Genomic DNA, 15,000 nt, shown 5'->3' with positions numbered 1-15,000 from the left:
CGGAGGACTATGGGAAGGCTGGAGGACTATGGGAAGGCTGGAGGACTATGGGAAGGCTGGGGGACTATGGGAAGGCTGGAGGACTATGGGACTATGGGAAGGCTGGGGGACAATGGGAAGGCTGGGGGACAATGGGAAGGCTGGGGGACTATGGAACTATGGGAAGGATGGGGGAATATGGGAAGGCTGGAGGACTATGGGAAGTCTGGAGGACTATGGGAAGGCTGGGGGACTATGGGAAGGCTGGGGGACTATGGGAAGGCTGGGGGACTATGGGAAGGCTGGGGGACTATGGGAAGGCTGGGGGACTATGGGAAGGCTGGAGGACTATGGGAAGGCTGGAGGGCTATGGGAAGGCTGGAGGACTATGGGAAGGCTGGGGGACTATGGGAAGGCTGGAGGACTATGGGACTATGGGAAGGCTGGGGGACTATGGGAAGGCTGAGCGACTATGGGAAGGCTGGGGGACTATGGGAAGGCTGGGGGACTATGGGAAGGCTGGGGGACTATGGGAAGGCTGGGGGACTATGGGAAGGCTGGGGGACTATGGGAAGGCTGGGGGACTATGGGAAGGCTGGGGGACTATGGGAAGGCTGGGGACTATGGGAAGGCTGGGGGACTATGGGAAGGCTGGAGGACTATGGGACTATGGGAAGGCTGGGGGACTATGGGAAGGCTGAGCGACTATGGGAAGGCTGGGGGACTATGGGAAGGCTGGGGGACTATGGGAAGGCTGGGGGACTATGGGAAGGCTGGGGGACTATGGGAAGGCTGGGGGACTATGGGAAGGCTGGGGGACTATGGGAAGGCTGGGGGACTATGGGAAGGCTGGGGGACTATGGGAAGGCTGGGGGACTATGGGAAGGCTGGGGGACTATGGGAAGGCTGGGGGACTATGGGAAGGCTGGAGGACTATGGGAAGGCTGGAGGACTATGGGAAGGCTGGAGGACTATGGGAAGGCTGGGGGACTATGGGAAGGCTGGAGGACTATGGGACTATGGGAAGGCTGGGGGACTATGGGAAGGCTGAGCGACTATGGGAAGGCTGGAGGACTATGGGAAGGCTGGGGGACTATGGGAAGGCTGGGGGACTATGGGAAGGCGGGGGACTATGGGAAGGCTGGGGGACTATGGGAAGACCGGAGGACTATGGGAAGACCGGAGGACTATGGGAAGGCCGGAGGACTATGGGAAGGCCGGAGGACTATGGGAAGGCTGGAGGACTATGGGAAGGCTGGGGACTATGGGAAGGCTGGGGGACTATGGGAAGGCTTGGGGACTATGGGAAGGCTGGGGGACTATGGGAAGGCTGGAGGACTATGGGAAGGCTGGAGGGCTATGGGAAGGCTGGAGGACTATGGGAAGGCTGGGGGACTATGGGACTATGGGAAGGCTGGGGGACTATGGGAAGGCTGAGCTGACTATGGGAAGGCTGGAGGACTATGGGAAGGCTGGGGACTATGGGAAGGCTGGGGGACTATGGGAAGGCTGGGGGACTATGGGAAGGCTGGGGGACTATGGGAAGGCTGGGGGACTATGGGAAGGCTGGGGGACTATGGGAAGGCTGGGGGACTATGGGAAGGCTGGAGGACTATGGGAAGGCTGGAGGACTATGGGAAGGCTGGAGGGCTAGGGAAGGCTGGAGGACTATGGGAAGGCTGGGGACTATGGGAAGGCTGGAGGACTATGGGACTATGGGAAGGCTGGGGGACTATGGGAAGGCTGAACGACTATGGTAAGGCTGGAGGACTATGGGAAGGCTGGGGGACTATGGGAAGGCTGGGGACTATGGGAAGGCTGGGGGACTATGGGAAGGCCGGGGGACTATGGGAAGACCGGAGGACTATGGGAAGGCCGGAGGACTATGGGAAGGCCGGAGGACTATGGGAAGGCTGGAGGACTATGGGAAGGCTGGGGGACTATGGGAAGGCTGGGGACTATGGGAAGGCTTGGGGACTATGGGAAGGCTGGGGACTATGGGAAGGCTGGAGGACTATGGGAAGGCTGGAGGGCTATGGGAAGGCTGGAGGACTATGGGAAGGCTGGGGGACTATGGGACTATGGGAAGGCTGGGGGACTATGGGAAGGCCGGGGGACTATGGGAAGACCGGAGGACTATGGGAAGACCGGAGGACTATGGGAAGGCCGGAGGACTATGGGAAGGCCGGAGGACTATGGGAAGGCTGGAGGACTATGGGAAGGCTGGGGGACTATGGGAAGGCTGGGGGACTATGGGAAGGCTTGGGGACTATGGGAAGGCTGGGGGACTATGGGAAGGCTGGAGGACTATGGGAAGGCTGGAGGGCTATGGGAAGGCTGGAGGACTATGGGAAGGCTGGGGGACTATGGGACTATGGGAAGGCTGGGGGACTATGGGAAGGCTTGGGGACTATGGGAAGGCTGGGGGACTATGGGAAGGCTGGAGGACTATGGGAAGGCTGGAGGGCTATGGGAAGGCTGGAGGACTATGGGAAGGCTGGGGGACTATGGGAAGGCTGGGGGACTATGGGAAGGCTGGAGGACTATGGGAAGGCTGGAGGACTATGGGAAGGCTGGAGGACTATGGGAAGGCTGGGGGACTATGGGAAGGCTGGAGGACTATGGGACTATGGGAAGGCTGGGGGACTATGGGAAGGCTGAGCGACTATGGGAAGGCTGGAGGACTATGGGAAGGCTGGGGACTATGGGAAGGCTGGGGGACTATGGGAAGGCGGGGGACTATGGGAAGGCTGGGGGACTATGGGAAGACCGGAGGACTATGGGAAGACCGGAGGACTATGGGAAGGCCGGAGGACTATGGGAAGGCCGGAGGACTATGGGAAGGCTGGAGGACTATGGGAAGGCTGGGGGACTATGGGAAGGCTGGGGGACTATGGGAAGGCTTGGGGACTATGGGAAGGCTGGGGGACTATGGGAAGGCTGGAGGACTATGGGAAGGCTGGAGGGCTATGGGAAGGCTGGAGGACTATGGGAAGGCTGGGGGACTATGGGACTATGGGAAGGCTGGGGGACTATGGGAAGGCTGAGCCTGGGAAGGCTGGAGGACTATGGGAAGGCTGGGGGACTATGGGAAGGCTGGGGGACTATGGGAAGGCTGGGGGACTATGGGAAGGCTGGGGGACTATGGGAAGGCTGGGGGACTATGGGAAGGCTGGGGACTATGGGAAGGCTGGGGGACTATGGGAAGGCTGGAGGACTATGGGAAGGCTGGAGGACTATGGGAAGGCTGGAGGGCTATGGGAAGGCTGGAGGACTATGGGAAGGCTGGGGACTATGGGAAGGCTGGAGGACTATGGGACTATGGGAAGGCTGGGGGACTATGGGAAGGCTGAACGACTATGGTAAGGCTGGAGGACTATGGGAAGGCTGGGGACTATGGGAAGGCTGGGGGACTATGGGAAGGCTGGGGGACTATGGGAAGGCCGGGGACTATGGGAAGACCGGAGGACTATGGGAAGGCCGGAGGACTATGGGAAGGCCGGAGGACTATGGGAAGGCTGGAGGACTATGGGAAGGCTGGGGACTATGGGAAGGCTGGGGGACTATGGGAAGGCTTGGGGACTATGGGAAGGCTGGGGGACTATGGGAAGGCTGGAGGACTATGGGAAGGCTGGAGGGCTATGGGAAGGCTGGAGGACTATGGGAAGGCTGGGGGACTATGGGACTATGGGAAGGCTGGGGGACTATGGGAAGGCCGGGGGACTGGGAAGACCGGAGGACTATGGGAAGGCCGGAGGACTATGGGAAGGCCGGAGGACTATGGGAAGGCTGGAGGACTATGGGAAGGCTGGGGACTATGGGAAGGCTGGGGGACTATGGGAAGGCTTGGGGACTATGGGAAGGCTGGGGGACTATGGGAAGGCTGGAGGACTATGGGAAGGCTGGAGGGCTGGGGAAGGCTGGAGGACTATGGGAAGGCTGGGGGACTATGGGACTATGGGAAGGCTGGGGGACTATGGGAAGGCTTGGGGACTATGGGAAGGCTGGGGGGACTATGGGAAGGCTGGAGGACTATGGGAAGGCTGGAGGGCTATGGGAAGGCTGGAGGACTATGGGAAGGCTGGGGGACTATGGGACTATGGGAAGGCTGGGGGACTATGGGACTACGGGAAGGCTGGGGACTATGGGAAGGCTGGGGGACTACGGGAAGGCTGGGGGACTATGGGAAGGCTGGGGGACTATGGGAAGGCTGGGGGACTATGGGAAGGCTGAGCGACTACGGGAAGGATGGGGGACTATGGGAAGGATGGGGGACTATGCGAAGGCTGGGGGACTATGCGAAGGCTGGGGGACCATGGGAAGGATGGGGGACTATGGGACAATGGGAAGACTGGGGGACTATGGAACTATGGGAAGGCTGGGGGACTATGGGAAGGCCGGAGGACTATGGGAAGGCCGGAGGACTATGGGAAGGCCGGAGGACTATGGGAAGGCCGGAGGACTATGGGAAGGCTGGGGGATATGGGAAGGCTGGGGGACTATGGAACTATGGGAAGGATGGGGACTATGGGAAGGCTGGAGGACTATGGGAAGGCTGGGGGACTATGGAACTATGGGAAGGCTGGGGGACTATGGAACTATGGGAAGGCTGGGGGACTAGGAACTATGGGAAGGCTGGGGGACTACAGAACTATGGGAAGGCTGGGGGACTACGGAACTATGGGAAGGCTGGGGGACCATGGAACTATGGGAAGGCTGGGGGACCATGGGAAGGCTAGTCCCCAGCCTTCCCATAGTCCCCCAGCCTCCCATAGTCCCCCAGCCTTCCCATAGTCCCCCAGCCCTCCCATAGTCCCCCAGCCTTCTCATAGTCCCCCAGCCTTCTCATAGTCCCCCAGCCTTCCCATAGTCCCCCAGCCCTCCCATAGTCCCCAGCCTTCTCATAGTCCCCCAGCCCTCCCATAGTCCCCCAGCCTTCTCATAGTCCCCCAGCCTGAGGTGCCCTGTAAAAAGAGGACCCTTTGTCAAATGCTGTATGACTGACATATTGATGAACTAAAGACGTTGAAATAAAGTCCAATGTGTTCAACCAAATGGATCTGAGCTCCTGTTTAAACACTCAACTTAAAACCTCGAACCTTCAACCTTAAAAACAACAAAGTCTTGCAGACTTAGTGATAATGTAATTACGGGGGAACTCTCATTTCATTTCATCAGTGAAAGAAAACACAGCTTTGATTACACGTCAGGGAGACAGCGGCGTGACGTAGCCCTCTTAATGAATCTGGACTTCCTGTGGGTTGGACTCAGCCAAGTTGATTCAGCTGAACACTACAGACGACTGGAAGCAGAGCCGGAGAGAGCAGTGCCTCGGAGGGTAGATGGGTTGGTGACGGAAAGCTGACATGGCACCGAGGCACGCAGGATGTAGTGCTTTTCAGTCAGACAGGTAGTCGGGTAGGCAGACAGGTAGGCAGGCAATCAGTCAGCCAGCCAGTCAGCCAGCCAGTCAGCCAGCCAGCCAGCCAGCCAGCCAGCCAATCAGTCAATCCAGCCAGCCAGCCAGCCAGCCAGCCAGTCAGCCAGCCAGCCAATCAGTCAGCCAGCCAGCCAGTCAGTCAATCAGTCAGCCAGCCAGCCAGTCAATCAGTCAGCCAGCCAGCCAATCAGCCAGCCAATCAGTCAGCCAGCCAATCAGTCAGTCAGTCAATCAGTCAGCCAGCCAGCCAGTCAGTCAATCAGCCAGCCAGCCAGCCAGCCAGCCAGCCAGCCAGTCATCCAGCCAGCAGCCAGCCAATCAGTCAGCCAGCCAGTCGGTCAATCAGTCAGCCAGCCAGCCAGTCAATCAGCCAGTCAGCCAGCCAATCAGTCAGCCAGCCAGCCAGTCAGTCAATCAGCCAGCCAGCCAGTCAGTCAATCAGTCAGTCAATCAGCCAGTCAGTCAATCAGTCAGTCAATCAGCCAGTCAGTCAATCAGTCAGCCAGCCAGCCAGTCAGCCAGTCCTTACCGCATCAGGCTAGAGCAGTGGTTCACAAACTTTTCCACTCATGCCCCTCTTCCATCATCCTCAGTTTTAACGGGGAATTTCCTACATCATCCTGACAGTAGATTTCTGGCCCAGTGGATCATCCTGACAGTAGAGTTCTGGCCCAGTGGATCATCCTGACAGTAGAGTTCTGGCCCAGTGGATCACCCTGACAGTAGAGTTCTGGCCCAGTGGATCATCCTGACAGTAGAGTTCTGGCCCAGTGGATCATCCTGACAGTAGAGTTCTGTTCTGGTAGAGTTCTGGCCAGTGGATCATCCTGACAGTAGAGTTCTGGCCCGGTGGATCATCCTGACAGTAGAGTTCTGGCCCGGTGGATCATCCTGACAGTAGAGTTCTGGCCCAGTGGATCACCCTGACAGTAGAGTTCTGGCCCAGTGAATCATCCTGACAGTAGAGTTCTGGCCCAGTGGATCATCCTGACAGTAGAGTTCTGGCCCAGTGGATCATCCTGACAGTAGAGTTCTGGCCCAGTGGATCATCCTGACAGTAGAGTTCTGGCCCAGTGGATCATCCTGACAGTAGAGTTCTGGCCCAGTGGATCATCCTGACAGTAGAGTTCTAGCCCAGTGGATCATCCTGACAGTAGAGTTCTGGCCCAGTGGATCATCCTGACAGTAGAGTTCTGGCCCAGTGGATCATCCTGACAGTAGAGTTCTGGCCCAGTGGATCATCCTGACAGTAGAGTTCTGGCCCAGTGGATCATCCTGACAGTAGAGTTCTGGCCCAGTGGATCATCCTGACAGTAGAGTTCTGGCCCAGTGGATCATCCTGACAGTAGAGTTCTGGCCCAGTGGATCATCCTGCCAGGGGCTGGGGGCTGTAGGTGAACCACTCTGCCAGGGGCTGGGGGCTGTAGGTGAACCACTCTGCCAGGGGCTGGGGGCTGTAGGTGAACCACTCTGCCAGGGGCTGGGGGCTGTAGGTGAACCACTCTGCCAGGGGCTGGGGAGAGGAGCTGTAGGTGTACCACTCTGCCAGGGGCTGGGGAGAGGAGCTGTAGGTGAACCACTCTGCCAGGGGCTGGGGAGAGGAGCTGTAGGTGAACCACTCTGCCAGGGGCTGGGGGCTGTAGGTGAACCACTCTGCCCAGGGGCTGGGGGCTGTAGGTGAACCACTCTGCCAGGGGCTGGGGGCTGTAGGTGAACCACTCTGCCAGGGGCTGTAGGTGAACCACTCTGCCAGGGGCTGGGGGCTGTAGGTGAACCACTCTGCCAGGGGCTGGGGAGGAGCTGTAGGTGAACCACTGCCAGGGGCTGGGGGCTGTAGGTGAACCACTCTGCCAGGGGCTGGGGAGAGGGGCTGTAGGTGAACCACTCTGCCAGGGGCTGGGGAGAGGCTGTAGGTGAACCACTCTGCCAGGGGCTGGGGAGAGGGCTGTAGGTGAACCACTCTGCCAGGGGCTGGGGAGAGGAGCTGTAGGTGAACCACTCTGCCAGGGGCTGGGGAGAGGGGCTGGGGGCTGTAGGTGAACCACTCTGCCAGGGCTGGGAGAGGAGCTGTAGGTGAACCACTCTGCCAGGGGCTGGGGGCTGTAGGTGAACCACTCTGCCAGGGGGGGGCTGGGGCCAGGGGCTGGGGGCTGTAGGTGAACCACTCTGCCAGGGGCTGGGGGCTGTAGAACTGGGGGCTGTAGGTGAACCACTCTGCCAGGGGCTGGGGAGGGAGCTGTGAACCACTCTGCCAGGGGCTGAACCACTCTGCCAGGGGCTGGGGGCTGTAGGTGAACCACTCTGCCAGGGGCTGGGGAGAGGAGCTGTAGGTGAACCACTCTGCCAGGGGCTGGGGAGGGCTGTAGGTGAACCACTCTGCCAGGGGCTGGGGAGGGCTGTAGGTGAACCACTCTGCCAGGGGCTGGGGGCTGTAGGTGAACCACTCTGCTGGGGGCTGTAGGTGAACCACTCTGCCAGAGGCTGGGGAGAGGAGCTGTAGGTGAACCAGCCAGGGGCTGGGGGCTGTAGGTGAACCACTCTGCCAGGGGCTGGGGAGAGCTGTAGGTGAACCACTCTGCCAGGGGCTGGGGCTGGGGAACCACTCTGCCAGGGGCTGGGGAGAGGCTGTAGGTGTACCACTCTGCCAGGGGCTGGGGGCTGTAGGTGAACCACTCTGCCAGGGGCTGGGGGCTGTAGGTGAACCACTCTGCCAGGGGCTGGGGGCTGTAGGTCAACCACTCTGCCAGGGGCTGGGGAGAGGAGCTGTAGGTGAACCACTCTGACAGGGGCTGTAAGGCTGTAGGTGAACCACTCTGCCAGGGGCTGGGGGCTGTAGGTGAACCACTCTGCCAGGGGCTGTAAGGCTGTAGGTGAACCACTCTGCCAGGGGCTGTGAGCGAGTCGCCTAGAGGTGGTCACGCTCTAATGTGGCTCCCCTGACCTATGAACCTGTATGGTCGTGTCTGTTTCCTTGAGCTGGCCTGCTCCCCGCTGCGACAGCCAGGGGAAGCTGATGTCAACAGACAAGAATGTACTCGCTCTCTCTCTCAAAACAATACCCCGCGTGAGGTCACAGCACAGGAATCCCACAGGCTTAGGCGGTGAAAATTATGTCATGTTTTAATTAAATCTTTCACTTTGCGAATTGGCAGTTGAGAAATGAGAAATCCACTGTTCTGGCTTTTTCTGGTCGTTGTTTTCTTTTTTGTACTTCCTGTTAGAGTCTGAGGTGTCAGGTCTAAACACCAAGACCTTCTACTGGTCGTTGTTAGGTACTTCCTGTGAGAGTCTGAGGTGTCAGGTCTAAACACCAAGACCTTCTACTGGTCGTTGGTTTGTACTTCCTGTTAGAGTCTGAGGTGTCAGGTCTAAACATCAAGACCTTCTACTGGTCGTTGTTAGGTACTTCCTGTTAGAGTCTGAGGTGTCACCTCTAAACACCAAGACCTTCTACTGGTCGTTGTTAGGTACTTCCTGTTAGAGTCTGAGGTGTCACCTCTAAACACCAAGACCTTCTACTGGTCGTTGTTAGGTACTTCCTGTGAGAGACTGAGGTGTCAGGTCTAAACACCAAGACCATCTCTTCTACTGGTCGTTGTTAGGTACTTCCTGTTAGAGACTGAGGTGTCAGGTCTAAACACCAAGACCTTCTCTTCTACTGGTCGTTGGTTTGTACTTCCTGTTAGAGTCTGAGGTGTCAGGTCTAAACACCAAGACCTTCTCTTCTACTGGTCGTTGGTTTGTACTTCCTGTTAGAGTCTGAGGTGTCAGGTCTAAACACCAAGACCTTCTACTGGTCGTTGTTAGGTACTTCCTGTTAGAGTCTGAGGTGTCACACCAAGACCTCTACTGGTCGTTGGTTTGTAACACCAAGACCTTCTACTGGTCGTTGTAGGTACTTCCTGTTAGAGCATCCATTCCTGGTGCTTCTTCCTGTTAGAGTCTGAGGTGTCACCTCTAAACACCAAGACCTTCTACTGGTCGTGTTTTAGGTACTTCCTGTGAGAGACTGAGGTGTCAGGTCTAAACCAGACCATCCATTCTTGGTACTTCCTGTTAGAGACTGAGGTGTTTAAACACAGCCATCCATTCTTGGTGCTTCTACTTCCTGTTAGAGTCTGTGTTTTACCAGCCATCCATGGTCTTGGTTTACTTCCTGTGTTTTACCAGCCAAACACCAAGACCTTCTCCTGGTGTTGTTAGGTACTTCCATTCCTGGGTGTCTTCTAAACACCAAGACCTTCTACTGTTTTACCAGCATCCATTCCTGGTGCTTCTCTCCTCGTGTTTTACCAGCCATCCATTCTTGGTGCTTCTCTCCTCGTGTTTTACCAGCCATCCATTCTTGGTGCTTCTCTCCTCGTGTTTTACCAGCCATCCATTCTTGGTGCTTCTCTCCTCGTGTTTTACCAGCCATCCATTCTTGGTGCTTCTCTCCTCGTGTTTTACCAGCCATCCATTCTTGGTGCTTCTCCTCCTCGTGTTTTACCAGCCATCCATTCTTGGTGCTTCTCTCCTCGTGTTTTACCAGCCATCCATTCTTGGTGCTTCTCTCCTCGTGTTTTACCAGCCATCCATTCTTGGTGCTTCTCTCCTCGTGTTTTACCAGCCATCCATTCTTGGTGCTTCTCTCCTCGTGTTTTACCAGCCATCCATTCCTGGTGCTTCTCTCCTCGTGTTTTACCAGCCATCCATTCTTGGTGCTTCTCCTCCTCGTGTTTTACCAGCCATCCATTCCTGGTGCTTCTCTCCTCGTGTTTTACCAGCCATCCATTCTTGGTGCTTCTCTCCTCGTGTTTTACCAGCCATCCATTCTTGGTGCTTCTCCTCCTCGTGTTTTACACTATCCATCCATTCCTGGGTGATGTCTCTTTTAGGGTTTTTTTTTGCCATCCATTCTGGTGCTTTCTCCTCGTGTTTTACCAGCCATCCATTTTTTTTAAATTATCCCTAAAAATGTTTTACAGCCATCCATTCCTGGTGTTTCTCTCCGTTTTAGTATCTTTATCAGCCAATTACAACTGATTGCATTCGTTTTTAAACCTTCTGGATTCCACCTAAAAACACTGATTCACACACAGTCACACACACAGTCACACACACAGTCACACAGACAGTCACACAGACAGTCACACACACAGTCACACACAGTCTCACACAGTCACAGACAGTCACACACACAGACACACACAGTCACACACAGACAGTCACACACAGTCACACACAGTCACACACACAGTCACACACACAGTCACACACACAGTCACACACAGTCACACACACAGTCACACACAGTCACACACAGTCACACACAGACAGTCACACAGACAGTCACACAGTCACACACAGTCACACACACAGTCACAGTCACACACACAGACAGTCACACACAGTCAGACAGTCACACACAGTCACACACAGTCACACACACAGACAGTCACACACAGTCAGACAGTCACACACACAGTCACACACAGTCACACACACAGTCACACACACACACACAGTCACACACACAGTCACACACAGTCACACACACAGTCACACACAGTCACAGTCACACAGTCTCACACACAGTCACACACACAGTCACACACACAGTCACACACACAGGCACACACTAAGAGACCCTTTCCAGTTCATTAGTAAGAAAAATAAAATAAAAACTTTTCATAAAAAGGATGAATTAATATTCTCTTTGAAAATGTTCTGAAGAGAAACACAGGCAATTAAAAGTCACGGACATTAACATGTCCTGAGTGGATACACACTGAATCCATTACACAGTCACACACACACACACACACACACAGTCACACACACAGTCTCACACAGTCTCACACAGTCTCACACAGTCACACGTCACACACACAGGCATCTCACACACAGTCTCACACACAGTCACACAGTCACACAGTCACACACACAGTCTCACACAGTCTCACACAGTCACACACACACACACAGCCTCACACACAGTCACACACACAGTCACACACAGTCACACACAGTCACACACAGTCACACACACAGTCACACACACACACACACAGTCACACACACAGTCACACACACACACACACACACAGTCACACACAGGCCTCTCAGTCATCTTTTTAAGTGGGAGAACTTTCACACACAGTGGCTCACATAAGTCACACTTTCTTGGCCAACTGTAACATTGGAATCAGTTATAGAATCCATGTCCCACTACAGTTGTGAGGTCTGGGGTGACGGAGCCTGACATGACCTCTCCCCTACCCCCTGTAGTAAAGGGCAGTATACACCAGTCTAACCCCAGACTAACCTGGTGTAGTCACCTCTCCCTCTCTCATCCCCTCCTCTCCTCTCATCCCCTCCTCCCTCCCTCCCCTCCTCTCCCTCCCTCTCCCAGTCTCCACCTCTCCCTCTCCCTCCTCTCACCACTCCCTCCCATACAGTCACACACAGTCACACACACAGTCCTCTCCCTCCCCACTTCTCTCCCTCCCAGTTCATCCCTCTTTCCCTCCTCTTAATCTCTCCCTCCCTCTTCTCTCCCTCCCACTTAAAAGTCTCCCTCCATGTCCTCTGGATCCCCTGAATCCATTCCTCCTCTCCTCCTCCTCCTCTCCCTCCCTCCAGGTTCTCCCCTCCCATTGTCCCCTCTCCCTCCCCTCCCTCTCTCCCTCCCCTCTTCTCCCTCCTCTCTCCTCTCCTCCTCTCCCTCCCTCCTCCTCTCCCTCCTCCTCCTCTCCCTCCCCTCCTCTCCTCCTCCTCTCCCTCTCCCTCCTCTCTCTCCCCTCTCCTCTCTCTCTACTCCTCTCTCCTCCCCTCTTCTCCCTCCTCTCCTCTCCTCTCTCCCTCCTCTCCTCCTCCTCTCCCCCTCCTCTCATCTCCCTCCCCTCTTCTCCCTCCCCTCTCTCCCTCCTCTCCTCTCCTCTCTCCCTCCTCTCCTCTCTCCCTCCCTCTCCTCTCTCTCCCTCCTCTCCTCCTCCTCTCCCTCCCCCTCCTCTCCCTCCCCTCCTCCCCTCTCCCTCCTCTCCTCCTCCCCAACTTCTCCCTCCTCTCCCTCCCCTCCTCTCCCTCCCCTTCCCTCCTCTCCCCTCCCCCTCCCTCCCCTCCCCTCCTCTCCCCCCCTCCTCCTCCTCTCCCTCCTCTCCTCTCCCTCCTCCTCCTCTCCCTCCTCCTCCTCCTCCCTCCTCTCCTCTCTCCCTCCTCTCCTCCTCCCTCCCCTCCTCCCTCTCTCCTCCCCTCCTCCCCTCTCCCTTCCCTCCCCTCTCCCCCCCTCTCCCTCCCCTCTCCCTCCCCTCTCCTCTCCCTCCTCTCTCCTCCTCCCTCCCCTCTCCCTTCCCTCCTCTCCCTCCCCCTCCCCTCCCTCTCCCTCCCCCTCCCCTCCTCTCCCTCCCCTCCCCTCTCCCTCTCCCTCCCCTCCCACCCTCCCTGGCGTCCTGACCTCTCCATGTCCTCTCCCCTCCTCTCCGTCCTTCCCTCTCCCTCCCCTCCTCTCCCCCTCCCTCCTCTCCCTCCCCTCCTCTCCCTCCTCTCCCTGTAATAAAGGGCAGTATCCACCAGACTAACCAGGCGTAGTGATGACCTCTCCATGTCCGCTCCCCTCCTCTCCGTCCTTCCCTCCTCCTATCTCTCCGTAGTAGAGGCTGAGGACCAGCTCCATGATCCTGATGAACATGGGCAGCTGCTGGTCTGTGATGGACAGCTTCAGGGACTCCACCATCGTCTGGATCTGACAGGAGGAAGAGGAGGAAGAGGAAACAGTTAATAAAGAGAGAGGTGAAGACCGGGGCTCTCCAACCCTGTTCCTGTACAGAGAGAGGTGAAGACCGGGGCTCTCCAACCCTGTTCCTGTACAGAGAGAGGTGAAGACCGGGGCTCTCCAACCCTGTTCCTGTACAGAGAGAGGCGAAGACCGGGGCTCTCCAACCCTGTTCCTGTACAGAGAGGCGAAGCCTCTCTCCAACCCTGTTCCTGTACAGAGAGAGGCGAAGACCTCTCCCCCTGTTCCTGTACAGAGAGAGGCGAAGACCGGGCTCTCCAACCCTGTCCCTGTACAGAGAGGCGAAGACCGGGGCTCTCCAACCCTGTTCCTGTAGAGAGAGGCGAAGACCGGGGCTCTCCAACCCTGTTCCTGTAGAGAGAGGTGAAGACCCTCTCCAACCCTGTTCCTGTAGAGAGAGAGGTGAAGACCCTCTCCAACCCTGGTTGTGACAGACAGACAGACAGACAGACAGACAGACAGACAGACAGACAGACAGACAGACAGACAGACAGACCCAGACAGACAGACAGACAGACCTCCAGACAGACAGACAGACAGACAGACAGACAGACAGACAGACAGACAGACAGACAGACAGACAGACAGACAGACAGACAGACAGACAGACAGACAGACAGTAGGTCTCACCTTGATGACAGCAGGGATCTTAGAGTTGATGTTCTGGTAGGTGAAGTGGAGTCGGGTCCTGAAGGAACACTTGTAGAGGAGAGGATCCTGGTAGAACTGGATCTTACCACTGCTGTTCCTCTTATCCAGACACACCGTACAGTCACTGAAGTTGATCACTTTACGAAGCACCAGGTCAGGAGCTGGGGGGGGACAGGGGACAGGGGACAGGGGACAGGGGACACCGTCCAGTCACTGAAGTTGATCACTCCACCAGGTCAGGAGCTGGGGGGGGACAGGGGGGGACAGGGGACACCGTACAGTCACTGAAGTTGATCACTTTCACCAGGTCAGGAGCTGGGGGGGGACAGGGGGGACGGGGACAGGGGACACCGTACAGTCACTGAAGTTGATCACTTTTCTCACCAGGTCAGGAGCTGGGGGGTGACAGGGGGGGACAGGGGACACCCAAAGTCACTGAAGTTGATCACTTTACTCACCAGGTCAGGAGCTGGGGGGGACCCACCGTACAGTCACTGAAGTTGATCACTTTCCCTCCCAGGTCAGGAGCTGGGGGGGACAGGGGGGACAGGGGACACCGTACAGTCACTGAAGTTGATCACTCCACCAGGTCAGGAGCTGGGGGGGACAGGGGAGGGGGACAGGGACACCGTACAGTCACTGAAGTTGATCACTTTACGAAGCACCAGGTCAGGAGCTGGGGGGGGGGGGGGACTCCAGGGGGGGACACCCTCACTGAAGTTGATCACTTTACCGCAGGTCAGGAGCTGGGGGGGAGGGGGGACAGGGGGACTCCACCGTACAGTCACTGAAGTTGATCACTTTACTCAGGGGCTGGGGGGGACAGGGGGGGGGGACAGGGACACCGTACAGTCACCACTTTACTGAAGCACCAGGTCAGGAGCTGGGGGGGGAGGAGGGGGGGGGGACAGGGACACCGTACAGTCACTGAAGTTGATCACTTTACGAAGCACCAGGTCAGGAGCTGGGGGGACAGGGGGGGGGACAGGGGACACCGTACAGTCACTGAAGTTGATCACTTTACGAAGCACCAGGTCAGGAGCTGGGGGGGGACAGGGACAGGACAGGGGACACCGTACAGTCACTCTTGATCACTTTACTGTTCACCAGGTCAGGAGCTGGGGGACAGGGGGACAGGGGACACTCCAGTCACTGA

At 57.1% G+C, this 15,000-nt stretch overlaps 1 protein-coding gene across 1 annotated transcript in view; it reads right to left on the bottom strand.

The window, feature by feature from the left end:
* Nucleotides 1-15,000, bottom strand: part of LOC124017313 (vacuolar protein sorting-associated protein 13B-like) — a gene marked incomplete at its 5' end in the record, with an annotated part of 96,479 nt that overhangs the window by 71,011 nt on the left and 10,468 nt on the right. Inside the window, 2 exons of the mRNA XM_046332568.1 lie at nucleotides 12,980-13,142; nucleotides 13,824-14,005. Coding sequence (XP_046188524.1) covers nucleotides 12,980-13,142; nucleotides 13,824-14,005 — 345 coding nt within the window. The remainder of the gene's footprint in view (nucleotides 1-12,979; nucleotides 13,143-13,823; nucleotides 14,006-15,000) is intronic.

The sequence above is a fragment of the Oncorhynchus gorbuscha genome, unplaced genomic scaffold, assembly GCF_021184085.1.
Source record: "Oncorhynchus gorbuscha isolate QuinsamMale2020 ecotype Even-year unplaced genomic scaffold, OgorEven_v1.0 Un_scaffold_1764, whole genome shotgun sequence".
Lineage (NCBI taxonomy): Eukaryota > Metazoa > Chordata > Actinopteri > Salmoniformes > Salmonidae > Oncorhynchus > Oncorhynchus gorbuscha.
The sequence above is the reverse complement of the archived record's forward strand: the minus strand, read 5'-3'. Positions and strand labels throughout refer to the sequence as shown.